We start from the raw sequence: 27,364 nt of genomic DNA on the forward strand, positions 1-27,364 counted from the left end.
TGAATCCTTCAAACATTTTCCAATTACCCTGCCTACCTGCTATGGCCACTAGGCCTTTTTCAGAGAACCGCGAACCTCATCTCTCCAAATTGTTCTTTCCCACCTATGGTTGGATTGTTACCTTCTTTGGAAGAAAAAAATTTCTTACGTAATTATGCACTCTTCTCCTTCCCAAATTTATTCTATAAACTCTATTTGTACAGACTTCTAGGGTTTTGAGCCTACTTAAAGCCAAGTCTTTAGAATTCTATTCAGTGTCTGGATCTTGCAAATGAAAGTCACGATTTTAAAGATATGTATCTATGCTATTAATTTTAAAATACCTACTTAAGAACTCAAAAGCCAAGCAATTGATTCTTTATTCTTTTTATACTGTGCTTACCCTCAGGGCAGTTCATTTGGAAAGCCCTTGAATCAGCTCGAAAGGAGGTAAGGGGAGAAGGAGAAGGGTTTGAAAACACAAGCATACATATTTCAATCAAAATAGTAACTCATTATACCTTAACGGTTTATGAGTCATAAGGCCTTAGCACACACTGTTCCTTCTCTCTGAAGGGCTCTCCTGCCTTTTCCATCGGAACTGCCACTCACTTGGATCTATCTGGGTCAGCCACTTGCTCTGAGAGATATCCTGTTTCAACTGATGTCACTGTTATGCTCTGTCATAAGGCTCCTTCCCTTTCATAGTGGTTGTCATCATTTGTAATTATGTATTTAATCTTGTGTTTATTTAATGACCCCCCCTTCCATTAGACTAGATATCAACTTTAATAGCGTAGGCTCCTTTTCTGTTTTACACATTGCCACATCTCTAGCGCTTCATATAGTGCCACCACATACGATAAAAAAAAAACAAACCCATTGCTGTTGAGTCAATTCCAACTCATGGCAACCTTACAGGACAGAGCAGAACTGCCCCATAGAGTTTCCAAGGAGCGCCTGGCGAATTCGAACTGCTGACCTTTTGGTTAGCAGCCGTAGCACTTAACCACTACACCACCAGGGTTTCCACCACCACATACTAGGTAGTAAATAAAAAATAAAAATTTTTTTAATAAATATAAATGACAATATTATATTATTGGTTCAGATCATAAATTCTATAATTTTAATAATTAATGATTCCTAGTTGAAATCTGAGGAACTGCAGGCTAACAAATGTGAAATGGCACACGCGAGGTCACGCAGCTTATGTCGTAGACCTGGGATTTAAGCTTTGGTCCTGTGAACCCTGGTTCACTGCTTTGTCCACTGTACCACATCCCTGTCCTTTCTAATCTTTAATCACATCTGTGGATCTGGTTCATAAAGGACTCTTTTTAAAAAAATTTTTAAATAATTTATTTTATTTTTTGTTGCTGTTGAGAATATACACAGAAGAACATATACCAACTCAATAGTTTCTGCACATACAATTCAGTGACATTAATGATATTCTTCAAGTTGTACAGACATTCTCACCCTCTTTTTCTGAGTTGTTCCTCTCCTACTAACATAAACTCAACACCCTAAGTTTTCTTTCTAACCTTTTGAGTTGCTGTTGTCAATTTGATTCCATATAGATAGATCCTGAAAAAGCACAATGCTCAAGGCAGACATTCTTTACTACTTAAGCTAAAATATTGTTTGGTTTTAAGAAGACTTAAGGGGATATTTCTGGTTTAAGGTTTAAAGATTCTCACAGGGCCATAGTTTCAAAAGGTTTTATAAAGAACTCTTAGTAAGCATTTGCTGGGCAAGGTAAAGCATTAATTTTAGTAGTGAAAGCAGCGTGATATAATGGAAAGGACACAGAAGACAAGGTGTAGTTTTCAAAATGGGAATCATATGTGACACAAGAAGAGTATTACAATTATTAAACTGTATGACAGTTATTATCATAATATTGTCACAACGGAGCAAGAAATGTTTTCCAGAAGAAAAAGTCAAAATATTTAGGCTATCTAGGGCTGATTTATAAAAAGTTTCATACCCAGTGTATTAGTCCCCCAGGGCTGCCATTATGGAGTTCCACAAATCAGATGGCTTAAAACAACAGATTTATTGTCTCACAGTTTTGGAGGCTAGCAGTCCAAAATCAAGGTGTTGGCCCTCTGGGGAAGGACCTTCCTTGCTTTCCAACTTCTGGTAGCCCCAGGAGTTCCTTGGCTTTTGCCAACTTAATTCCAATTTGCATGGCTGTCTCTCTATGTGTCTTTGTCTCTGTGTCCATATTTCCCACTTCATCTAAGGACACCTCTCATACTGGATTAGGATCCACCCTACTCCAGTATGCCTCATCTTAAAACTTAATCTGAAAAGGCTCTATGTGGTCACTACAAGTCAGAATCGATGCAACATCAATAGGTTTGATTTTTGGTTTTTCTTCAACCCAGTACACCTAGAATAACAATTTTTTTAGTCTTCTTTATAAAAATGTAGAAATAAGTCCTTTAGCTGCAGATGCAAATGCAGAAATTGGCCTATTCACACAGTGGCCAGGTGACAAGTCCTATAACATGTAGCAGTATTCACAATCATTAGACAAAAAATATACCCAAGTTATGGCTAGTTCTATTATGTACCTCTCAATTCACCAAATCCAAGTTCTCAAAGCCACACCATCTCGTAAGTGCTTAATGTACTTTATAGTTCTAGCTTTTTTTCTCTTCACAAAAACAGATAATGTCAACTGCTAATATTCAAAGGATTCCTTTAAAGTTTGATGTTTTATTTTGAATGTTCCCATTTAGATAGAGCCAAATATTCCATTAGTATATAAGTTTACTTAAGTGTAAGCTGGATAATTTCCACGTTATGTACCCTTTAATATTCTTTAAAAATATTTTTATTAGATTAAAGTGACTTATTTTTATATAAAATGTGCTATTTTAAGACACATGACTTATATTATTGATATTTCAAAATGATTCAATTCATATGGAAACTTTATGTAGGTAAATGCTGCCCTTCATCAAAAAGTGTACTGATTTCATTGTTACTTCACACAAAGCAAAGCTAAATGTTACCCCCAAATAGCTTGTAAGATAAGTTAAATTATTACTGACTTGAGTAGATGGTCATGAATGAAAAGTATTGGTTTTTTTTTCCCCCCTTTTATCCAAGCTCAGTCTTATTATTTAGAATAAAGCACAGTAAAATAAAATGAGGAGACTCAAAATAATGAATGCAGTACAGAAGGCCAATCACAATTTCTTATTGTTTCTTCCATACAAGGGAAGAATAGGGGGAAATGAAAGAAACTGTCAAAAGTCAATTACATATTTAACAGATAAAAGAAAATATGGATTTTAAACAAAGGGCAATTATCGTCAGGAGATATTTTTTAAATAAGGAAGTTTAAGTTTGGTACTTCTGTTTTAGAGAAACTAGAGAAAACCAATATATTTCAATGGCTAGAAAGAGTATTTTAATTTCTTCTTAACATACAGAAATGAGGAGAATACATACATGAAAATAGGAAGGTCTGGGCAAACAGCTACAAGTAGCAATTATATACAGATTAAATAGCATGGGAAATATCTAAAACATTAACCAGAATATTAATTCTCTGACCAGAGGATAAGAACCTGATGGGATGGGTGGGCTTGCAGAGCATAAAACAGTATGTGTAAATATGCATAATTTACAAAACACAGCAAACACACCTGTTACAGTAGGCCTGTGGCAGGTTTAGAATCTCATGGCGCTTAAGGACTTCAGATCCAGGTCCGGAACGCTTGGGTCCAAATCCTGTTTCTACCATTTAGCAGGATGATAGGATAGATACCTTGTCTTGTCTGTTTCCTCATCTATGCTATAATAATAGTAAATAACTCACAGGATTGTTGCGAAAAATGCCAAAGTTACTTCTAGGAGCAGGGCTTCACATACAGCAAGTAATCAAGAAAGTTTAGTTCTTGCCATCATTTATCCTCACTTTCCATTACAAATATCTTAAAAAATAATTTGTTTTCAGATGGTTGATTCCCAATGAGAATTTAGAGGCTTTTTTTTTTTTAATCGACTCTTAAAACAGAATTATGTACATGACATTTTAAATGAAGAAACTGCTGCTGTTGTCGACATGCTTTAAATGATTAAACATAGAGACCAGTTCAGAGCACAGATATTGGCTTTTGAAGTACTAAAATCCCTATACTTTTAATGATAATCTGATTTCTCTTGATTGCGTTAGCATAGATTTAAATAAAGACAGAGCTAAGCAGTGAAGAATTGCATTTTGAATTCTGTGTGATGTGAAGATCTTTTGTCCAAGACTTTGTTATACCATATCAATAGTGTTATCTTAGAGAAATAAATCCCAATAGTGACAGATGGACTGACTGATATTTAGCTGCCAAAACAACTGAAAGTTTCAGAAATTATATGGACATTTAAGGTTGTCAAAGATATGATAATGGTGCTGCTGCAGTAAATTCTAAGAAACTCTCCAGTGCCCTCAGGATAGATTTTAGGAGAAATGCTTGAAGGAAAATAGTAATTATTTTCAAAAGAATTAAAACACACACTCTTTCTGTCCACATAAACACACATACACAGAGATATATACATACATTCAGAAGGGAATAAGAATTCTTACGAATGATGTTCTTCAAAGAGGAAAAAAGGGGAGCATTAATTTAACAGCATTTGGCATCACCAACAAGCCTTCGTGTTAATGGTGGCTTCTTACCAAAGGCATAGTAAGTTGGCAGCAAAAGCAAGACACAGGATGACTTTGGAGGATTCTTTCAGTCAAGATGGGAGGGAGATTCCAGGAGAGTCAGAAGTGTAATCCCTCAGCAATAACCCTGATTTTCTAAGTACTCCAAAAATGTTTATCTTGGAATTAAAAAGGCTTTTTTTAGATGGAAAGGGTCAAGCAGGAGTAGGATGAGAAGGTTCTCCATTTTTCTTGACTCCCTTTCTCTAGTCTAAACAGACTCATAAGCCAGTTTAGAGATTTGTAGTAAATGACGGAATCCCATTTATTTTTAAAGGAAAGCGTATTGTCAGAGTGCAGACCCCAGAGGTATAGTAGGCAAGAAAGCGAACCCTAAAGGGGTGAACACTCAGAGTTCTAGAGCTAGAATGAAACTTAGAGAGAGATTATCTAAGATTCTCATTTATAGATAAAGAAATGGTTGCCCAAATACGTTAATAATTCCTAAATATGGCTGAAGAAGTAGTTATTGGGTGTTTTAGGCTGGATTATCTAGAGAAGCAAAACCAGTGAAGTGTGTGTGTGTGTGTGTATGTATATATACGAGAGAGAGAGATTTATCCAGAGGAAGTGGCTCACACACTTGCAGAGGCTGGCAAACTCTAAGTCTGTGAGTCAGGTGTCAGGCTGGAGGCGCCTCTTGGCTCATGTAGCCGTAGGCGCTATGCCTAACGTGATACAACTAACACATGTACAACCAAAAACACACTAGTCTTGTTCACATCTTATATTTTATAAGTGATGGGATAAGGGAAGAAAATGAAAATAATTGCTATGTGCATATATTGGTGCAGTGGTTGGCTCAGGCTGGTAACTAAAAGGTCAGCAGTTCAAATTCACCAACCTCTCCTTGGAAACTCTATGGGGCAGTTCTACCCTGTCCTGTAGGGTTGCTGTGAGTCATAAATATACATATATATGCACATATATACAGACATATATATACATATGTATATACATACATAATAAAACAAGGAAGAAATACTCATGACAATTACAGTTGTCATTTCTGCAACTGGTCACGTGGTTGTAACTGGTATTTAGAACTACCTTCTTCCACTACCCATTCCGTATTCCCTTTACCCTTAGCTGGTAGTGGTTCTTTGCCTGGTGGGGTGACCCAAACCTTCATTAGTAGTAGTCATGTCAGCCTTTAGCAGGGTGTTATATATTGTTGTGGTGTTATAATTTTCCATTAACTTTAATCACAGGGCATGGTGGTACTAAGAGATGCCCTGAGGGATCTCCTGTATTCCAGAGTACTCTTTTTCACCTCCATTATGCAACATTAATTGGATTTCCCCTTGGTAGTCAGGGTCAATCACACCAGCCAATATGATAACTCCCTTCTTTGCCTGTTGATCCAGAGGCAGGAGGAATCCAAAGTGGCTGAGTGGCATTCTTAACTTCCAGCTCAATAGAATCTGTATTGTGTCTCCAGTTGGGTGCATTTCTTTTTTTTTTTGGAACTAAGACCTCTAGACCCACAGAGCACGGGGTCAGGGAGACAGAAAGCAAAATTTTTGCTTGTAGGTCACCATGGGTGAAATGAGTAGTGTCACTCCCATCTCCACCACCTGATTCCTGGAACTGTGAATCCTGGCTAAGGGAGAAACAGCCCCATATATGGGCACTGGTTTACAGCACCATCTATGGGGCAGTTCTACTCTGTGGTATAGGGCCGCTATGAATCGGAGTCTACTTGATGGCACTGGGTTTGATTTTTTTTTTTTTTTTGGTTGGTTTACAGCATATACAGCCTCTGGGAGAACACTGTCCCAACACTGCAAAGTGCTTGTACCTAGCTCACACTATACTTGGGTCTTTAGAAAGCCAGGCTATTGCTCTATCAAGCCATCTGCTTCAGGATGACGGGAAAACATGGTAAGACCAGTGAATTTCATGACCATGAGCCTATTGCCATACTTCATTTGCTGTGAAGTGAGATCCTTGATTCAAGGTAATGCTGTGTGGGATACTATGACAGTGGATAAGGCATTCTGTAAGTACACAGGCAGTAGTTTTGGCAGAGGTGTTGCATGCAGGAAAGGCACATTCATACCCACAGTAAGTGTCTATTTTGGTAAGAATGAAACGCTGCTCTTTCCATGATGGAAGCAGTCCAACGTAATCAACGAGGTTGCTGGCTGATCGCCTCAAGGAATGGTGCCATATTGGTGACTGTTGGTCTCTGCTGCTGGTAGATTGAGCATTCAGCAGTGGCTGTAGCCAAGTTGGCCTTAGTGAGAGAAAGTCCATGTTACTGAGCCCATGCATAACCTCCATCCCTGCCTCCATGGCCACTCTGTTCATGAACCCATTGGGCAATACGGGGAGTGGCTGGGGAAAGAGGATGACTATATCATTATATAACTGCAAACTACATCTTTACATAATTGCCAAACCATATCATTACATAAAACTGCCAAACCACTAAGAATCATGGCCCACCCAAACTGACATACAACCTTAACCACTACACTGGCAGAACTGGGATAAGAAACCAGGTCTCATGATTTACCATTAAGAGTTTCTTCATGCTGCCTTCTTAATGAATCTACCTTATCATCTCAAAACTGCTTTATCACTTCATTGCTCTTGAGTAGATCTGTGAGGTAGACGAGGGAGAGAGCATAGCTATCAGGATTCCCACAGTAAGATGTAAAAAGAACAGAATATCTACCCCTGGAAAAGAAAAGAACTGTGTAACATTGGTAAGAAAAACTGAGTCTAAGAGGTGGGTGTGCTTTCACTACAGAAGTAATCACATGGGGGAGAAATTTCAAAACACTATTTCTATTCAAAAAGTATTTATTTTCTACTATATGTCAAATACTATGGTTGGCTTCAAAGGGGGTTGCAAGGGTGCAGGAATAAGATACGCTATGTTCACTGCCCCCAAAGTGTTCTCAGTCAAGTAGGGAAGAAAGACTAAGAAAACAATTATACTACAAACCTATAATAAACTGAAATGCCCTTTCAACGCTTTTCTTCAATACTATCCATCAGTTCTTTCCTTTTAGCCATCTACCATGTAATTATGACCCCTATGAACTTTAGCAAATATTTTTCTGGTCAATTTGGCCCCATTTTGTAGTTCCTTTATGTACTTGTGCAGCTGTCATCACAACACCAACTTCAAAAGTTTATTTACCCAGAGATGTAGCGGGGGGAGGGGGGGAGAGGCAGACGAAGGCATTTGCCCTCCAGGCACAAGTCCAATGGGGCGGCCAAATTTAGCAGGCTGGCCATCACCACCCTTCCCCAGTCAACAAGGCTGGCCTGCGAATGGCGAACTCCTCTCTTCTGCCCCTCCCACCCCCACGGGTGAGGCTGGCTGGTGGTGGGGTGGTAGAGATTGCCTCTGAGTGCTTGTTACTCTCACTAGACCTCTGTATTCAATTTTAAAATTGTTTTTTCCTAAAGGCTAAACTATTTTTTTTTTTTAAAGTAATAGCTAGCTGACCCACATTAGCAACAAGAAGCACAGCTTAGTGTTGTGTGGTTAAGTGCTCGGTGGGTGGATTAAACTCACCAGAAGCTCTGTAGGAGAAAGATGTGGCAGCCAGCTTCTGTGAAGGTCGTTGTTGTGCTGTGCTGTGGAGTAGATTTTGACTCATATGGATTCTATAGGAAGAGTAGAGCTGCCCCATAGGGTTTCCTTCATCTTAGTTATCTAGTGCTGCTATAATAGAAATACCGCAAATGGATGCCTTTAACAAATAAAAATTTGTTTTCTCACAGTTCAGGAAGCTAGAAGTCTGAATTCTGGGCCCTAGCTCTAGAGGAAGGCTCTCTCTCTCTCTCTCTCTGTCAGCTCTGAAGGAAGGTCCTTGTCTCTTTGAGCTTCTGCTTCTGGGCGATCTTCATGGGGCTTCGCATCTCTCTTCCTCCATCTCTACTCTGCTTGTTTAATCTCTTTTACATTTCAAAAGAGATTGACCCAAGATACAAAAGAGATTAACCCAAGATACTGCTGTTTCATTAACATAACAAGACAACACCATTCCAAAATGGGATTATAACCATAGACATAGAGGTTAGGATTTATAGCACATATTCTGGGGGGACATAATTCAATCCATAACACCATCCAACAGTTCTTTCCTTCTATTCATCTATCATCTAATTATGGTCCCTGTGAACTGGAGTAAATAAAGATTTTTCTGGTCAATTTGGCCCCATTTTGTAGTTGCTTTATCTTTTTGTACAGCTCTCATTACAATACCAACTTCAAAGCCCTATTCAACATTGAAATTGTTTTTGCCTAAAGTCTAAGCTATTTAAAAAAAAAAAGTAATAACTAGCTGACCTACATTAGCAACAAGAAAGTTGTAAAGAAGCACAGCATAGTGTGGTGTTGTTAAGTGCTCAGCTGCTAACCCAAATGTCAGTGGTTTGAGCTCACCAGCTGCTCTACAGGAGAAAGATGTGGTAGTTGGCTTCCATAAAGGTCGTTGTTGTAGTGGTGGTGGTGAGCCGTGGAGTCGATTCTGACTAATATGACTCTGTGGGACAGAGTAGAATTTCCCCAAAGGGTTTTCTAGGTTGTAATCTTTACAGGAGTACACCAGGTCTTTCCCCCATGTAGTCGCAGGGTCGATTTGAACCATCAACCTTTCAGTTAGCAGCCGACCATTAAATTGTTGCTTCTCCAGGGATCCCATAAAGATTACAGTCTTGGAAATCCTAAAGGGCAGTTCTACTCTGTCCTATAGGATTGTTATGAGTAGGAATCGACTCCACGGCAATGGGGTTAGCCCCCCAAAAAAAACCTCACTGCTGTCGAGTCAATCACAATTCATACCAACCCTATATGACAGAGTAGAACTGCCCCATAGAGTTTCCATGGAGCACCTTGTGGATTCAAACTGCTGACCTTTTGGTTGACAGCCATAGCTCTTAACCACTACACCACCAGGGTTTCCTGAGGTTAACCAGAGAGTAGTAAAAACAAACACACAAACAAAAACAATGGGAAAAAGGTAGTTGCTCAAAACTTTCAAATTCAAAAAATTCAGTTGGTTGGGATTCTATAGGAGTCCCTGAGAGGTGCAAGCAGTTAAGGACTCCGCTACTAACTGAAAGATCGGCAGGTCAAATCCACCTAGAGTTGTCTCAAAAAAAAGCCTGGCGATCTAATTCCAAAAGGTCACAGCCTTGAAAACCCTATATTGTGCATACCTAGTTGGCAACGTATGAGGTTGCCATGAGTTGGAATCAAGCCGACAGCAACTGGTTAACTGGTTCTGTTTCTATAATATGACTAGACACATGAATTCACAGGTTCAAAATGTATTTGAATAAATGCCTGAGAGAGAGATTTTCTAACATCTCTCCAGTGACATGTTGATTCTTAACTTTACTTAAGCGTTAACAGACAAAACTCACTATTCAAGGAATAAAAGGTTTAGTATCCACTATTTGGCTTTGTACATTTTGTACAGGTGGACGATGAATAATGAAGGCCAAAGAAAAATTGATGCATTTGAAATATGGTGCAGGCAAAGAATATTGAATATACCATAGTCTGTAAGAAGAATGAAGAAGTCTGTCTTGGAAGAAGTACAGCCAGAATGCCCCTCAGAAACAATGAGGGCAAAACTTCGTCTCACGTACTTTGCACGTTATCAGGAGGGACCAGTCCCTGGAAAAAGACATCACGCTTGATAAAGTAGAGGGTCAGTGAAAAGAAGGATTAACACAGTGGCTGCAACAATGGGCCCAAACATATTAATGAGTAGGAGGATGGTCCAGGACTAGGCAGTGTTTTGTTTTGTTGTGCACAGGGTCACTATGAGTCAGAAACAACTTGATAGTACCTAACAACAACTTGATTTTGACAAAATTTTGACATCTACTGGAGATGCTGAAACATTGAACGTTGGATCCATGTAACCATTCGTGGACCAGTGGACCAGGGAGCACAGTCATGAAGATAATGACAAACCACAAAAGCAGTATTTTGAAACAAAGAGCTAACCCAGAAGTGGCATCCTTCCCTTATCAGATTAGACTCTCCAAGGCAAGCCTGGAGCCAAGCCACTTTCCTCCAGTTTTCCAGAGGACTAGGACCTACCTGAGATTGGTCTGGTCTGGGGTGTGTCAACCCTCACTCTGAAGTCAATAGGCTAAGTTTCTAAACAAAGACTCATTTACATTAAAAGCAACCTACATAATATGGGTAAAACATTTAAAGGCAGAATTTTAACTTAAGAGAGAGGTATAACAAACTTCCTAATAATTCAACCCCAAATGCAAGAAGAAAAAAATATTCCCTACAAAACTGTTTTACATAAATGGATAAGTAAGCTTCATTTTTTCATACTTGTGCTTTATACGTAAGCCAAATTGCTCTTCTGCTTTTGGAAGTAAAAGAATTACTGCTTAAAAGAAATTTCAAATGATTAAACATATACACATCAATATTACAAAAGGATCTAGCGATCAAAATTTCCTCTAATTCATAGCAGCATTCCTTCCAATTATCTGATTTCTGCATATTACTTACAAAAGTAACTTATGTTTTGGCAAATATAATTATTTATAGAGCAACTATTGTGAAGAGAAAGCTTTCTACAGCTTAACCACGACCCAGAATTAAACAAATTCATCATGTAAAGTCCTTCAAATCTGGCTTTAGGACACCTTGAATTACAGAAACACAGCAGCATTATAGCATTTAAGTCCAGAGTGTATGCAATTTAAAAATTGAGAATAATAACGCCGTCAAGAACAGACTCAGTTTTGGAAGTCAAACATTTTATCACATTTCTGTAAAAAAAAAAAAAAAAAATTCTTCACACTATTTTTGCTTTATGCAAAATTTCCTGAGCAAGAAGAAACAATTAAAGGAAAAGAAACTTGCAGAAAAAAGAAAATGACTTACACAAGACAACATAACCGCACTAGGGAATTCGACGTTCAGTTTGAAAAAACATTTTAATAGCTTTTCTAATTAAAACTCACCATCATAAAAAATTAACTGCTAAATTTAATTTCCTGCTAAGTATACTCTTTTACATCATTTTTATTAAAAACATGTTTCATTAGATTTTCCAACTAAATGAAATGGTGAATGGTAGTTGCTTTTATTGCTGGTTTATATGCTTTAATAATTACTTGAAACTCTTCTATTCAGCCAAATTAGATGCAATTTCAGTCACAAGCATATTTTCACTAAGGTTTTATTCACATATAAGCTGAGCAGTAAAAGAGTATCGTGTGTATACGTTTTTGCGGTGAGTGTCTTAAAATTAAATCCAGTGTGTGCAATATTCAGATAGGTAAGACTCAAAACAGGCTGTAAATTTCCTTAGGAAGGTTTTCGAAAGTTACTAAGGAACTGCAGCATGTAGCAATTTTCAAAACTAAGAAAACAGAGCTAACTGTAAACCCTACAGCCTTGTATATTAATCCTCGTTCAGAAGTTATAAAGTAACACTGGCCCAAAATAGCATTTCAATATGAACTGCACCCACATGAATTAATGCCCTTTAGACTGTTGCCATCTTGGCACTCAGAACTGCTGGGCAGAAACGTACGGAGTATCTTCAGAAGTAGGATCTGAAACATTGGCTATCATTTTTCCCCCCACAGGATTGTTTTAGTCATCCCGTATGAGGTGGGTCTATAAATGTAGATTTTTTATAAACTCTCCAAGCAAGAGTCTTATGCTGCCAGATTAGCATATCATCTAAATTCGGATAGAAGAAAAAGTGGAATTCCAACTACCCTACTTATTTATCCCACAACTAAATCACTATCTCTTGTATTTATTCCCTTTTATCTTTCCACCTAAAACAGGATTAAGATAATTTCACAAGTGTACAGGTCAAGGTATGTATAATGTACACGTGTAGTTATTTGAAACAGAAATACATGCCAATTTCAAAAATACTTCATTCTCATATCCTTCGTGTTCTGTTTTAAGTCATTTTCAGGCTTGAATGCTTCAAGGCAATTCCATACAATTCAACCTCATATGTCATTTTTCATGCTTTTTTATCCCCATTGGCTGGTATCCTAGCGCTTAATGCATACTTGTTGAATGGATACTGATATATTGAACCTCTCACCATTTGTCCTTGTACTCACCATTTACCCTGCTCTAAGTAAGATACCTTTCAGAGAATTATATTTCTTAATAAGATATTTGCCTCTTTTTTGGCTACCCAGCCCCAAATATTCTTCCTATTTCAGGAGAATTCTGCAGCATATAAGTTTCAGTGGGAGGCAAAGATTCCTACTACAGAAGCCAATGGGGCTCAGATAATCATGAAAAAATATTTACTATAGAAATATTTTTCCAATAGATCTCTTAATAGCACCTCTTTGGACACCAGTAGTCTATGGATCTAACTCTGATCGAACTCTAGGTTCTAGAGGTAGGTATTTGCTCTAGTTATTCTAACTAGGCCTTGAAAGACTAAGTAGACATCAGCAGGATTTAATTTTTTCCCCCCAAGGAGATTCAAAACAAGATACTTATATAAGTTTTGGAAATTGTAAGTAATACAGAAACTGTCTTCTAATCTTTTGACCATGAGAGCAACAATGTTTTTAAAGTGAAATTGTGATTTTATTTAATGATAAGCAATTCAAATCATTAGAATTAAGAATGTTAACCTATGGCATAAATTACCTAGAATACATTTATAATATACAAATTATTATTTAATTTTTACTAAACTGACATTTGCAGTAAATAATTTATCTGTTTTCTGCTGTGAGGTAAGATCTAAAGATCTAAACATCTTCAATCTAGGCTTAGCACTCAGAGCTCCCACTGATCTAAGAAAGACAGACAGAAACTAAAAGTGCTACTATAGACTGCATGTTACATAAAATAGAGACCATGTCCTTTTGGTCGCCACTATACACACACACACACACACACACACACACACACACACACATATGTATGTCTAATTACATTCATAAGTACCGAGAAAAATAAGGAATGTAGAATAGGTAGTCAATATGGGTTACCTAGGAGAGTGTCTTTGTGCAGCTGGAGGAAAAAAGAAAAGAAAGAACAAAAAATATATAAAACTTGTGTGAAAAATCATAATTATGGTGAAAGGTTATATTTTAGTTACTTAAATAATGGATCATGTAAGAATGATCTCAAATAGAGCAAATAAAAGGGAAATTAAAAATTTAAGAAGATCCATCAGTTAATGTGGTATTTGCATTCTAGAAGAGAAATGGTTACTAACTAATAAAAATAAAAGTAGCTTCATACAGTGATAAGTCCTCTGAAAAATGTTAGAATCTAGGAACTAGGTAGGGGCACATAAGCCTGATCTCAAGAAAAATGACAGGGCTTGGGGAAGTATATTTGGGATTCATCAGGGTACAGATGGTATTTAGAGACACATGATCAGATGTGATCACTCAGAAATCGGGTGTAGCAGAGGAAAAAGTTAAGGCCTGCACCCTTGAGCACTCCACCCCCTAAAGAATGGGATGAGGAAGAGGAGTTCACAAAGGTGACTGAGAATGAAGGTCTACAGAAAACAAAGTGTGTTGTCCTTAACCATCAGCATTCAGTGAGATGAGGACTAAGGGTTGACCAGTAAATTAGGCAACATGAAGACTGTTAGTGATCTTCACATGAACCAGAGTAGTGAAGATGAAAGCCTACGAGATGAGGAAGTGGAGATGATGAGATAATCATTTCAATGAACTTCCTGTAAAGTGTGTTGGAGAGAGTAGTACAAAGAAATGGAGCAATAAATGAAAGAGCACAATGAGATCAATGGAGGTGCTGTAAAAAGAGTACATATTACATCATGCTTATATGCTGATTCATTGAATCCAGCAGAGTGAAGAAAACCAACGGTATAGGATAAAGAAGAGATCACTGCAAGAGAAAACTCAATGAGAAGAGTGACGGATCTAACGTGTAAGGGAAGGATTAGGTTTTGGTTGAAACAGGAAGAGTTTATCCACGGAAAGAGTTAGAAAGGCTGACTTTATGGCATGGGTACAGATGCAGGTAGTTTGGAAGTTTTGCTGGTGAAATTGTGATATACTTTATATGTGGTTCCTTCTATTTTCTTAATTAAGTTGTAAGTAAAACAATCATTTCAGGGTGAGATGAGGAAGAGAGGGGTCTCAGAGTCTCAGAGACGTAATTATGAAGTAGTAATCTTAGAGACTGGAAAACAAATTGACTAAGGAAAAGGTAAGTAGGATTATGAATCAGTCATAACTATAAAATAAGACCAGTTAAGAGTTCGGCTGCTAACCAAAAGATTGGCTCACTAAAATGTTGGCTAACCAAAAGGTTGAATCTACCAGCTGCTCCTTGGAAATCCCAGGGGGCACTTCTATTGTGTCCTACAGGGTCACTATGAGTTGGAATCGGCTCGACAGCAATGGGTTACAGGTAATGTTGCTGTATGTTTTACGTTATACATTATATGACCTCAAGTTACATTATCACTAATAAATCTAAAAAAAAGAAAAAAATCTGAAATTTTTAAAAAGCAAGCAAAGGCCATATACATCTCTATGGTAACAGAAAATTCTAAAACAGCCAAAACAAAACTATACATTGTTTACTGAAACACACGTAGTAGTATATATGTGGTTAAAGTTTAAAACTGTGAATAGTAGCTCTAACTTAAGGGCAGAGTTTCCCTCTAGGAAAGGATGAAGGTAGATGTTGGCAAAATGTTAACTTTGGATAAACAAGCTATGGTACATACACATAATGGAATACTATGCAACTATAAAGAACAATGATGAATCCATGAAACATCTCACAACATGGATGAAGGCATTAATAGGCATTAATTGTGGATGGCATTAATGGAGGGCATTAATATGAGTGAAGTAAGTCAATCACAAAAGTACAAATATTATATGGGACCACTATTATAAAAACTCAAAAAAAGGTTGAAACCAAAAAAAAAAAACCAAACCCAGTGCTGTCGAGTCAGTTTACACACAGAAAAAAACAACCTTTGATGGTTATGAGGGAGGGGAGGGGTGGGAAAGGGAAATCACTAACTGCATACTAGACAAGTGTTAACTTTGCTGAAGGAAGGGACAACATACAGTATAGGAGAAGTCAGCACAACTTGACCAAGGCAAAGTCATAGAAGCTTCCTAGGCACATCCAAACACCTTGAGGGACCAAGTTCCTGGGGCTGAGGGATGGGGACCATAATCTTGGAGGACATTTAGGTCAATTGGCACAACATAGTTCATAAAGAAAATATTCTACACCCTACTTTGGTGAGTAGTGTCTTGGGTCTTAAAAGCTTGCCAGCAGCCATCTAAGATACATCTATTGGTTCCATCACGTTCACAGCAAAGGAGAAGGAAAAAAAGCCAAAGACACAAGGAAAATATTAGTCCAAAGGACTAATGGATCACATGAACCACAGCCTCCACCAGCAGGAGCCCAGAAAAACTAGATGGTGCCTGGCTACTACCACTGAGCACTCTGACAGGGATCACAATAGGGGGCCCGGGAAAGAGCAGGAAAAAATATATAGAAAAGAATTCAAATTCACAAAAAAAGACCAGACTTACTGGTCTGACAGAGACTGGAGGAACTCCTGAGATTATGACTCCTAGGCACCCTGCTAACTCAGAACTAAAGGCACTCCCAAAGTCCACCTTTCAGCCAAAGATTAGACAGGCCTATAAACAAACTATAACACACATGAGGAATGTGCTTCTCAGTTCAGTCAAGTGTAGGAGACCAAACTGGCAACACCTGCCCAAAAGCAAAGGGGAAAAGGCAGGAAAGGACAAGAAAACTGGACAAATGGACATGGAAAACCCAGGGTGAAAAGGGAAACAGGGAGAGTGCTAACACACTGTGGGGATTGCAATGTCACAAAACCACATGTGTATAAATTTTCAAATGAGAAACTAATTTGCACTGTAAACTTTCACCTAAAACACAGTAAATTTTTTTTAATGTAAAATAAGTAAATAAATGTTACCTTTGTTAAATCCACCTGTGAGTATACGACCTTCTGTTCTGTTGCTCTGAAATGGGATCTGGAATCAAATTCCCTGGGTTCAAGCACTGGTCTGTCACATATTAGCTGGAGATGTTTGTCGAATCAATCAATCTCTCTATGCTTTAGTCATCAGTTATTAAAATTGGGAATAAAAATATATTTCACTTGATTTATTGCAAGAATACCATAAAAAGTCCAAAACATAGCCTCTGGCACAGAGCAACAGCCCCAAATGTTAGCTATTATGTCCCTTCTTAGCTTCCATGATATCACATTCACACAAGACCAAGTTCACAGGCATGCAACCTATACAGTCACACGGGGTTCCACAATCAGAAGGGCCCTGTGCACGGTTTATTGCTCTGCTCTCACCACCTGGAAATTCTTGATTATTTCATCTTAGAACTTGTGTTTTGTAAGTGAAGTTCAGTGGGACAACGAAGCATTAATGTGAGCAAAGCATATATATTCAATATGTATGTCTGCCATTTCTTGATGCTCATATAGCATTCTTTACCACACACCATCCGTTGCCATCAAGTCGATTCTGACTGACACTGACTCAATAGGACAGAGTAGAACTGCCCCATAGGGTTTCCAAGGAGTGCCTGGTGGATTCGAACTGCCGATCTTTTTGTTTGAAGCCGTAGCTCGCCATAGCTCTTAACCTCTGCACTACCAGGGCTCAGATAGGATTTTCAGTGCCCTATAAATACACAGTTCCAATGGATTCATGAAGCATGATAGTTTAGCAAGACAAAGGTAAGCATGTTATGTCTACGACTGAGTAAGCAGAGGCACCAACAGCCCCAGGAAGTCATGCTTTTGGTTTGAACCAGAGTTTGCTTTGAGTGCAGAAAGGAGGCAATGGTGTTAAACACACACACACAAATATCATATTCTCTTACACCGTCACTGAAAATGATGGCATAGAAGAAAAGGAAAAGATAAGACAACGCATAGTTCCTTTTCCTTTCAGTCCTTGAGTACTTATCGGTAAGCTAAAGTAGAGTGTGTGTATCAAGAAATTAAATGAAAATAGTTGATTTTAGGTTTGTGAAGCATTTCCATTGTTCTGTTAAGAATAAAATACAAATGCATGCACAAGCTATTAAATACAAATTGTGCAATTTTGGAGATTTCACATACAAGTTAAGTGCTCTTATTTTAAAGTATTTGAAACTGGCATCACACAACAGAAAGGAATAACAAAATTTAATTTTTCTTTACTTATACTGGCATTAAATACCATGAGAAGTTGAGAGATGGTAGAAGAAAGGTAAAACATTATATTTTTAGTACCTTTAATAGAATATTTTTCCTGTTTTTTAAATAATGGGCTTCATATTTTATTTTGTACTAGGCCCCACAAATTAGGTAGCTGGTCCTAGATTCATGCTTAGGCTGCTGGCCCCCTGAGGTTACAATATAGCCATAAACAACATTTTAGGCTACATGTTTTCTTACCCATAATCAGGGAAAACAGAACATAGTGTCTCTCAGAAGTTACGTCAGAAGTCTAAGGAAATGTCCATCTCAGAACTTCTAGCAAACGATTGCTCTCATCTCATTTGCCTGAAAGGAATCATGAGCACCTTCCTGATACCATGCCCATGGCTGCTGTGCTTAGTTTAGGATTCAGCCACAAGTCCCCACCTCTCACCTTACCTCAACAAGTATGGATGTTGGTACTCTAAGCAGTATGTCTCTCACAACATACTTAGGACTTTGCGTTGCACCCTATGAATTTAGAGTGTGGATAACAATGAGTCATTTGAAGGATTTTAAGCAGAAATTGATAGGAAAGTTGCTGCATCAGGTACAAAAAAAAAAAAAAATAGTGGACTAAAAAAAGAAATATCACGGAGAAGCCTATTTTAATAATATTAGAAAGGGGTGAGGAAGGCCGGGTCTATTGGATGAGGGAGGAGTTGGGAAAGGAGGTTGAGATGGATTCCAACATAATCACTTGAAAGCTGACAAGCTTAAGTTTACTGAAGTCAAGCAGGAACTAGTAGATATTTCCTTACCCTTGATTCCGACATCAGTATATCATGAGAAAATGTTTTCCCTCCAGAGGAAATACTATTTGAAGTTATTCCAATGCATTTTATTAAAGTTAATGTGAATTTATCATCACATCATCTGTGCCGTAGCCAAAGATCCACAACTAGCGATCAAGAAAACTATGCCTTTGCATAAGGAACACTCTCTTGCTATTTACATTCTCCAAAATTTTTAACTAAAAAAGGTGATGGTATAAAATATGTGACATACATAAACAAACAAGCAAGTGAAGATAAAGACATAGGTATATAGAATATTTCAGTTACTCTATGTCCCTGATGCCTGACAATTTCCATTCCAAGAAAAAAAATAAATCAAAACCCAAGGCTGTCTACTCATATTTTGGAAGAAATAGGATAACTCATATATAAACCAGAATAACTGCATTCTTACAGTATTCCTAAATAAACGTCCTGCCTACTGCAATAGCTATTTTGTAGCAAGTAGTACATAATTTTGCAATCATTGATCAGCACACTCTTTCTTTCCTCATAGTATGTGCCAGTAAGGACACTAAAATCTTTTAGGCTCTTTTGAAATGAGAAAAAGAAAAGTTCTCTTTTTTTGGACTCTCTGTATGCTTATAATTAGGAATTTCTTCAGCCTTGCCAACATGGAATACAAATAGCAGCTAGAAATTCAGCAATCTTTTGCAACCATTTTTTAATAGCAAGTGTGAGAAAAGCAAGGAATAATTCCCCCTATAAAGAGATGTAGGGACAAAACTATACAGTCAAATAGATCATGTAAACTTGTTAATTATAGAAATAATCAACGGATTTTGAATAAAATTGGCCAATTTTCTTCTATTTATATCCCTTAAATTTCATCTACAATTACCCAAATAAGGCACATTTACTTGCATGCACAATTTCATACTTACAAAGACAAAAGTTAACAAAGATTTTTTTTTTTAATCTCTGAAAATATTGGGCCTAAAGTGTTAACTACCTCTTCTACTTGGTATACGTATACACCAGCTTTCTTCCCATCAAGAACAGGGGAGTGAGTCAGGAAGTTTTGATGGACCAGAAATAAGAAATCATTGTCTTTCTTTCCTTTACAGCTGAAAAAAAAAAATAGCTCTATATCTGCTTATCCAGAAAAATCACTCTGGTAAGTTGTCATTTTATATCAATATATTTTGGGTTGCAACTTTGTCTTTTAGGTAAAAGAAAAATACCCAAATTAATCATTTGATCGCTACTTAACACAGACAGATGAATGATAGTCTGAGAAACCAAAGCTAGAAAACATCACGGAAACCCAAACTACACTGAAAAAATTATATTTTAAGGTCAGGAAGCAAAACACTGATAAGCTTGGATTTTATAACTGATTTCTGTGTAGAAATCAGTCTAACATCCTAGTTTTGACTAAAGCACTTGAATCCAAAAATAATGAAGTAGATAATATGACCTGAGTTCACAGAAATTGGTCCCCATAGAAACAGATAAAAATTTTCACCCAAGTAAAAGGTGGTGGTTGTTTTAACAGATTCTGACTTTTTGGTTGTTGTTGTTTTTGTTTGTTTCGATTCGAATGGCTTACCATCTTGCTGGCCGTGAAGAGTCTGGGGACTTTGCATTCTTTCCTCAAGATTGGAGCTAAGATCGGAATTCACAGCTGACATCCGTGTTGAATCACTCATATCAAATTCATCACTTTCTATTGAACTTTCATCCTGAAAATGGTTTTAAAATATCATCAAGCATCATAAAATACAAGACATTCAAATAATAACCATTTTATCTATACTGTCAGAGTTTAGCCAGTAGGATAGTTTACCCATTAGCAGATGCTTGAAATAACAAAGATTGAAGGAATTTCTTCCTTCAAGGGATTTTAAGGCTTGTGAAAAGTCAAACAATGTATCTATGTACAGGCAGATTTAATAAGTATGATGGTGTGTTTAAGGATAATGTGGTTTAGAAATGCTGAAAGAATGGATTTTTTTTTTTCAAATAATAAAATCCTCCTAAAAGAGTCCATCACAAAACATAACATAAAGAGAAATTCAAGTCTTGATTTAAAAATGATTGGCCTAATAAAGTCTTCTCAGCAGAAATCTTAGAGTACAGTAAGGAAATTTTAATCAAAAAATTTTTATTGGCAAATAGGATGGATTCCAATAACAAACTCAGCATATATGCCTAGATTCAAAGTCCACATTTGTCACGGAGTAAGGAAGTCTTAGCACAAGTGTCTTTCCTTATAAGTGAATACAGATTACACTGGAACCACAAAAAGGAGTTCTAGGTAAATTTGTGCAAGATCCATTTGCCAAAAGCCAGTTCAACAGATGGATAAATCAGCATAAAACCCATTTGCCAAATGACCAATTCATCAAAACCTGTCAAATATTAAATCAACTTTTTAAAGATATTTTGCTGCGCTCATTTTGCAGAAGTGAACTCCTTTTGGAGAACTGATTTTCAGACAAATGGTATGCTTACACAGGCAGGAAGGCCTGAGAAACCCGTGTAAAATGTTGTGTTTCATCGAAATCACCAGATTTGATTTGAATTTGCAAATGCTTGATCTGAGAGTTTACCATGAATAGAATAATAGCAGGAGTAATAATGTGCTGTTCATGTTGCAGATGCTGTTTTTGATATTTATTCCCTCACTTAATTTTCACCACAACCTATGAGTTAGATATTAGTATTGACCCAATTTTTCAGAAGAAGAAATTGAGACAGGGAAGTTAAATAATTTCCTCCCACTATAACATACCAGAACTGGGGTTCACAAAGTTACCCAAACTTGATAAAATAACGTCTTTGAAGAATTACCTTAGATTCAGAAATTACATCTTGGTATGAGCAAGGGGGCAGGAGTATCCCGGTCCCTGAAAAGGCATTTGCCCTTGTAGTCTACCAAATTGGCATTCTGATCCATAGTTCAGACCCAGGTGTCTTTGGTATCCTTCCTTTACCAAATGTGTGACTATCTCTGGGTATACTGAGTAGCTTTAGCTCCTCATTAATTCAGCAAGGAAATGCCACCCTGCGGAGGCCTCTGGGCAATCAGCCAGGCTTCTCCCAGCGGCATGCCCTCTCTCTCAGTACACTGTATTCTCTCCAATTCTAAGAAAATCCAAAGCATCTGAAATAAGTATATCTATTTTAAAACAGAATTCAATGTACATGTCAGTGTTATCAGTGTGTGTCATGTACACACATACATATGAACACAGGTGACCCACATTTTACACACTCTAGTATCTGGGAGCTCACAACATTTTAAAGCATGTTCTCTGGAACATGGGTTCAGATCTATGCTCTGCCACTTATTAGATGTATTACCTTGAGTAGGCTACCTAACATTTCTCATCTATAAAACAGGAACAATAATAGTGCCAACCTCAGTTTCCAGATTCCTGTGAGGACTGAAAGGGTATTATATATGTAAAGTAGTTAGAACAATGTCAGGTGCACAGTAAGCACAATATAACTGTCTTCTATTGTTATGTAGTGTATGTAATAAATATGAAAGTGGCTAACAACAAAGAGTATATAATAAGATATGAATTTATTGCATTATATGAATAATAATAATAAAAACCATTGCCATCGAGTCAATTCCAACTCCTAGCAACCCTATAGGACACAGTAGAACTGTCGCATAGGGTTTCCAAGGCTGTAATCTTTACAGAAGCAGACTGACACATTTTTCTCCTGTCGAGTGTCTGGTAGGTTCGAACCGCTGAACTTGTGGTTAGCAGCCGAGCACTTAACCACCACACCACTAGGACTCCTAATCATATGAATACATATTAAAAACTAAAATAAATTTAAATGTAATGATAATTGTGACCAGTGTATGTTTATAAAGTAGCTATGTGTTCTACATAAAGATAATCTTTATGATACCTTATTTTTATGCAAATAACGCATCCCTTCTGTGTTTGCTTGCCAACCATGCCCTCCCTTCCTCCTTGAGGTGTGTGTGTATATATATATGTACAGAAACCCTGGTGGTGTAGTGATTAAATGCTACAGTTGCTTACCAAAAGGTTGGTAGTTCGAATCTATCAGGTACTCCCTGGTAACTCTATGGGGCAGTTCTATTCTGTCCTATAAGGTCTCTAAGAGTCGGAAGGAACTTGACAGCAACGGGTTTGGTTTTGGTTATATACACGTACATATGTATATGTATGTGAGAATGTATATGCACGTGTGAGTGTTTAAAGAAAAACTAGATACAAGTCAGGTAACAGTCCTCATTCTGAGATAATAATTGTACAAACTGCTATAGCATGTTACGAATATTGATAAACATTTTATCTCCACTAAATGGCACTCTTCACAGCATACATCTTAAGAAATTGGGACAAGAGACTAAAATGTTTAAATTTTATGCATAGATGTTCTACATTTTCGTTATTTGTAAATATCACAATTTTTGACTATTTTTCATTATAACCCCAAACCAAACCCACTGCCATCGAGTCGATTCCGACTCATAATGACCCTATAGGACAAAGTAGAACTGCCCCATAGAGTTTCCAAGGAGGGCCTGGCAGATTCAAACTGCCGACTTTTTGGTTAGCAGCCATAGCACTTAACCACTATGCCACCAGAGGTTCCATTTTTCATTATAGGTGGCTTACTAATTGTGACCTAATTTTAAATATCCCCACCATGACTCCCTAAGAAGTATAATCCAATTTTCGCAATTCTACTCCTTACTAGAATATCAATTATCCAGTTGCTATACATTTATGAAAAGCTTTAATTAAACTAAATGCCTGTGTTCATTCTGTAAGTTCTATTCCAATTATTAAGTGATTAAATTATTATCTTTAATAAGATGTGGCAAAGATATATGAAATATAAGATTGTGTTTTTTATCAACATAGAGATAAAGTTAATCACACTAGGAGGAAATTACTTAAAGTTTCTAAGGGCGAAGAATCAAAAGCCTGATTGATATGATATTAAGTACTATATTCATGATCATCTTTAGACCATTCATCCTAATCCTTCCACATATGAGTATCTATTTTGTTTGGTACAACAACCAGGAAAAGAATCTCTACATCCTGTAATGTGAGCTTATTGCTTATGTGACTAACCTCTCATGGTTAACAAAAGCCATGGCCAATTACTACAGCAATTCTGTACAAATATTTTACTGTAACAATTTTCTTCCCAGTCTTTTACCTTTAAAAATGGCACTTAAAATTATAACATAAAAAAAAAACTTTGTCATTGAGCTTTTATTTCTGTTTTGAGGAGTGCTTTGAAACTCAGACCCCTGATCTGTTCCATATTTCATTTCAGTTTCCAAGTTCCAGATGTTACTTCTAAGGGGTCTCTACCATGTAACTGCTGATTGTTGTCATTGCTATTGCCCTGATTGGTTCAAGATCTTATTATCGCACTTCCTGAACTATGAAATAATCTCCTACATAGGTCCAAGGGTGGCATAAGCAGTTTGCTCTCGGCTGCTAACCCAAAGGTTGGTGGTTTGAACTAACCCAGCAGCGTCACGGAAAAAAGACCTAGCAATCTGTTTCCATAAAGGCTGTAGCCCAAAAAACCTTATGGAGCAGTTCTACTCTGTAACACATGGGACCTATGGGTCAGAAACAACTCAAGCCGTTGGGTTGGTTCTGACTCATAGTGACCCTACATACCACAGAACGAAACACTGTCCGGTCCTGCACCATCCTCTCAATCTTTGCCATGTTTGAGCCCATTGTTGCAGTCACTGTGTCAACCCGTCTCTTTGAGGTCTTCCTCTTTTTCACTGACCCTCTACCTTACAAAGCATGATGTCCTCCTCTAGGGACTTGTCCCTCCTGACAACATGTCCAAAGTGTGCAAGACGAAGTCTCTCCATCCTCGCTTCCAAGGAGCACTTTGGCTATACTTTTTCCAAGACAGATTTGTTCATTCTTTTGGCAGTCCGTAGTTTATTCAATATTGTTCGTCAACACCATAATTCAAAGGCATTAGTTCTTCTTTTGTATTCCTTATGCATTGTCCAGCTTTCGCATGCATATGAGGCGATTAAAAATACCATGGCTTGGGTCAGGCACACCTTAATCCTCAAAGTAATGTCTTTGCTTTTCAACATTTCAGAGTCTTTTGCAGCAGGTTTGCTCAATGCAATATGTCCTTTGATTTCTTCACTGCTGCTTCCATGCGTGTTGATTGCGGATCCAAGTAAAATGAAATCTTTGACAACTTCAATCTTTTCTCCATGTATCATGATGTTGCTTATTGGTCCAGTTGCAAGGATTTTTGCTTTCTTTATGTTGAGGTGTAATCCATACTGAAGGCTGTGGTCTTTGATCTTCATCAGTAAGTGCTTCAAGTCTTCTTCACTTTCAGCAAGCAAGATTGTATCATCTGCATATTGTAGGTTGTTAATGAGTCTTCCTCCAATACTGATGCCTCGTTGTTCTTCATATAGTCCAGTTTTTCAGATTATTTGCTCATCATACAGATTGAATAGGCATGGTGAAAGGATACAACCCTGATGCACACCTTTCCTGATTTTAAACCAGGCAGTAACCCCTTGTTCTGTCCAAATGACTGCCTCTTGGTATATGTACAGGTTCCTCATGAGAACAACTAAGTGTTCTAGAATTCCCATTCCTTGCATGTTATCTATAATTTGTTATGATCCACACAACTCAGTGCCTTTGCATAGTCAATGAAACACAGATAAACATCTTTCTGGTATTCTCTGCTTTCAGCCAAGATCTATCTGACATCAGCAGTAATATCAATTGTTTTAGGTACTCTTCTGAATCGGTTTGAATTTCTGGCAGTTCACTGTCAATGTAGTGTTGCATCTGCTTTTGAATGATCTTCAACAAAATTTTACTTGCATGTGATATTAATGATAGCGTTCGATAATTTCCTCATTTGGTTGGATCGCCAATCTTTGAAATGGGCACAAATATGGATCTCTTCCAATTGGTTGGCCAGGTATATATCTTCCAAATTTCTTGGCATAGCCTAGTGAGCACCTCCAATGCTGCATCTGTTTGTTGAAACATCTCAATTGGTATTCTGTCAATTCCTGGAGCCTTGTTTTTTTTTTTCTTTTTTGCCAATGCCTTCAGTGTAGCTTGGACTTCTTCCTTCAACACCATTGGTACTTGATCATATGCTACCTCCTGAAATGGTTGAATGTTGACCAATTCTTTTTGGTACAGTCTCTCTGTGTATTTCTTCCATCTTCTTTTGATGCTTCCTGCATCTTTTAATATTTTACCCATAGAAGTTTTCAAAATTGCAACTCGAGGCTTGAATTTTCTCTTCAGTTCTTTCAGCTTGAGAAATGCAGAGCATGTTCTTTCCTTTTGGGTTCCTAACTCTAGGTCTTTGCACATTTCATTATAATGCTTTGTCTTCTCATGCCACTCTTTGAAATCTTTTGTTCAGCTCTTATATTTCATCATTACTTGCATTCCCTTTAGCTACTCTATATTCAAGAGCAAGTTTCAGAGTCTATTCTAACATTCATTTAGGTCTTTTTTTTCTTTCCTGTGTTTTAAATGTCTTTTGCTTTCTTCATGTATGACGTCCTTGATGTCATCCCACAACTCTTCTTGTCTTCTTTCATTAGTGTTCATTGTGTCAAATCTATTTTTGGATGGCCTCTAAATTGAGGTGGGATATACTTAAGGTCATACTTTGGCTCTCGTGGACTTGTTTGAACTTTCTTCAACTTCAACTTGAGCTTGCACATGAGCAACTGATGGTCTGTTCTGCAGTCGGCCCCTAGCCTTGTTCTGACTGATGATATTGAGATTTTCCATCATCTCTTTCCACAGTTGTAATCAATTTGATTCCTGCGTTTTCTATCTGGTAAGGTCCACATGTATAGTCACCATGTATGTTGTTGAAAAAGGTATTTACGATGCATAAGTCGTTGGTCTTACAAAATTCTATCACGTGATCTCTGGCATTGTTTCTATCACCAAGGTAGTGTATTCCAACTATCTTCTTTGTTTTCAACTTAAGCATTCCAATCTCCAGTAGTTATCAATGCATCTTGTTTGCATGTTTGATCAATTTCAGACTGCAGAAGTTGGTAAAAATCTTTTATTTTCTCCTTTTTGGCATTAGTGGTTGGCATAAATTTGAATGATAGTCATATTAACTAGTCTTCCTTGAAGGCATATGGATATTACCCTATCACTGACAGCGTTGTACTTCAGGATAGATCTTGAAATGTTCTTTTTGATGATGAATGCAATGCCATTCCTCTTCAAGTTGTTATTCTTGGCATAGTAGACCATATGATTGTCTGATTCAAAATGGCCAATATCAGTCCATTCCAGCTCACTAAACCCTAGCATATTGATCTTTATACATTCTGTTTCATTTTTATGACTTCCAATTTTTATAGATCCATACTTTGTACATTCATATTCTGATTATTAATAGATTATTGCACCTGTTTCTTCTCATTTTGAGTTGTGACACAACAGCAAATGAAGGTCCTGAAAGCTTGACTCCATTCACGTCATTAAGGTTGACTCTACTTTGAGGGGCAGCTCTTCCCAAGTCGTATTTTGAGTACCTTCCAACATGAGGGGCTCATTTTCTGGCATTATATCAGATAATGCTCTGCA

At 37.4% G+C, this 27,364-nt stretch overlaps 1 protein-coding gene across 3 annotated transcripts in view; it reads right to left on the reverse strand.

Moving 5' to 3' along the window:
• The window catches only part of NOL4 (nucleolar protein 4), a 409,694-nt gene that overhangs the window by 269,104 nt on the left and 113,226 nt on the right, over positions 1–27,364 (reverse strand). For all 3 annotated transcript variants that reach the window (XM_049901605.1, XM_049901604.1, XM_049901609.1), the window contains one exon: positions 20,314–20,446. In XM_049901605.1, the coding sequence (XP_049757562.1) occupies positions 20,314–20,446 (133 nt within the window). The remainder of the gene's footprint in view (positions 1–20,313; positions 20,447–27,364) is intronic.

The sequence above is a fragment of the Elephas maximus genome, chromosome 11 (genome assembly GCF_024166365.1).
Source record: "Elephas maximus indicus isolate mEleMax1 chromosome 11, mEleMax1 primary haplotype, whole genome shotgun sequence".
Lineage (NCBI taxonomy): Eukaryota > Metazoa > Chordata > Mammalia > Proboscidea > Elephantidae > Elephas > Elephas maximus.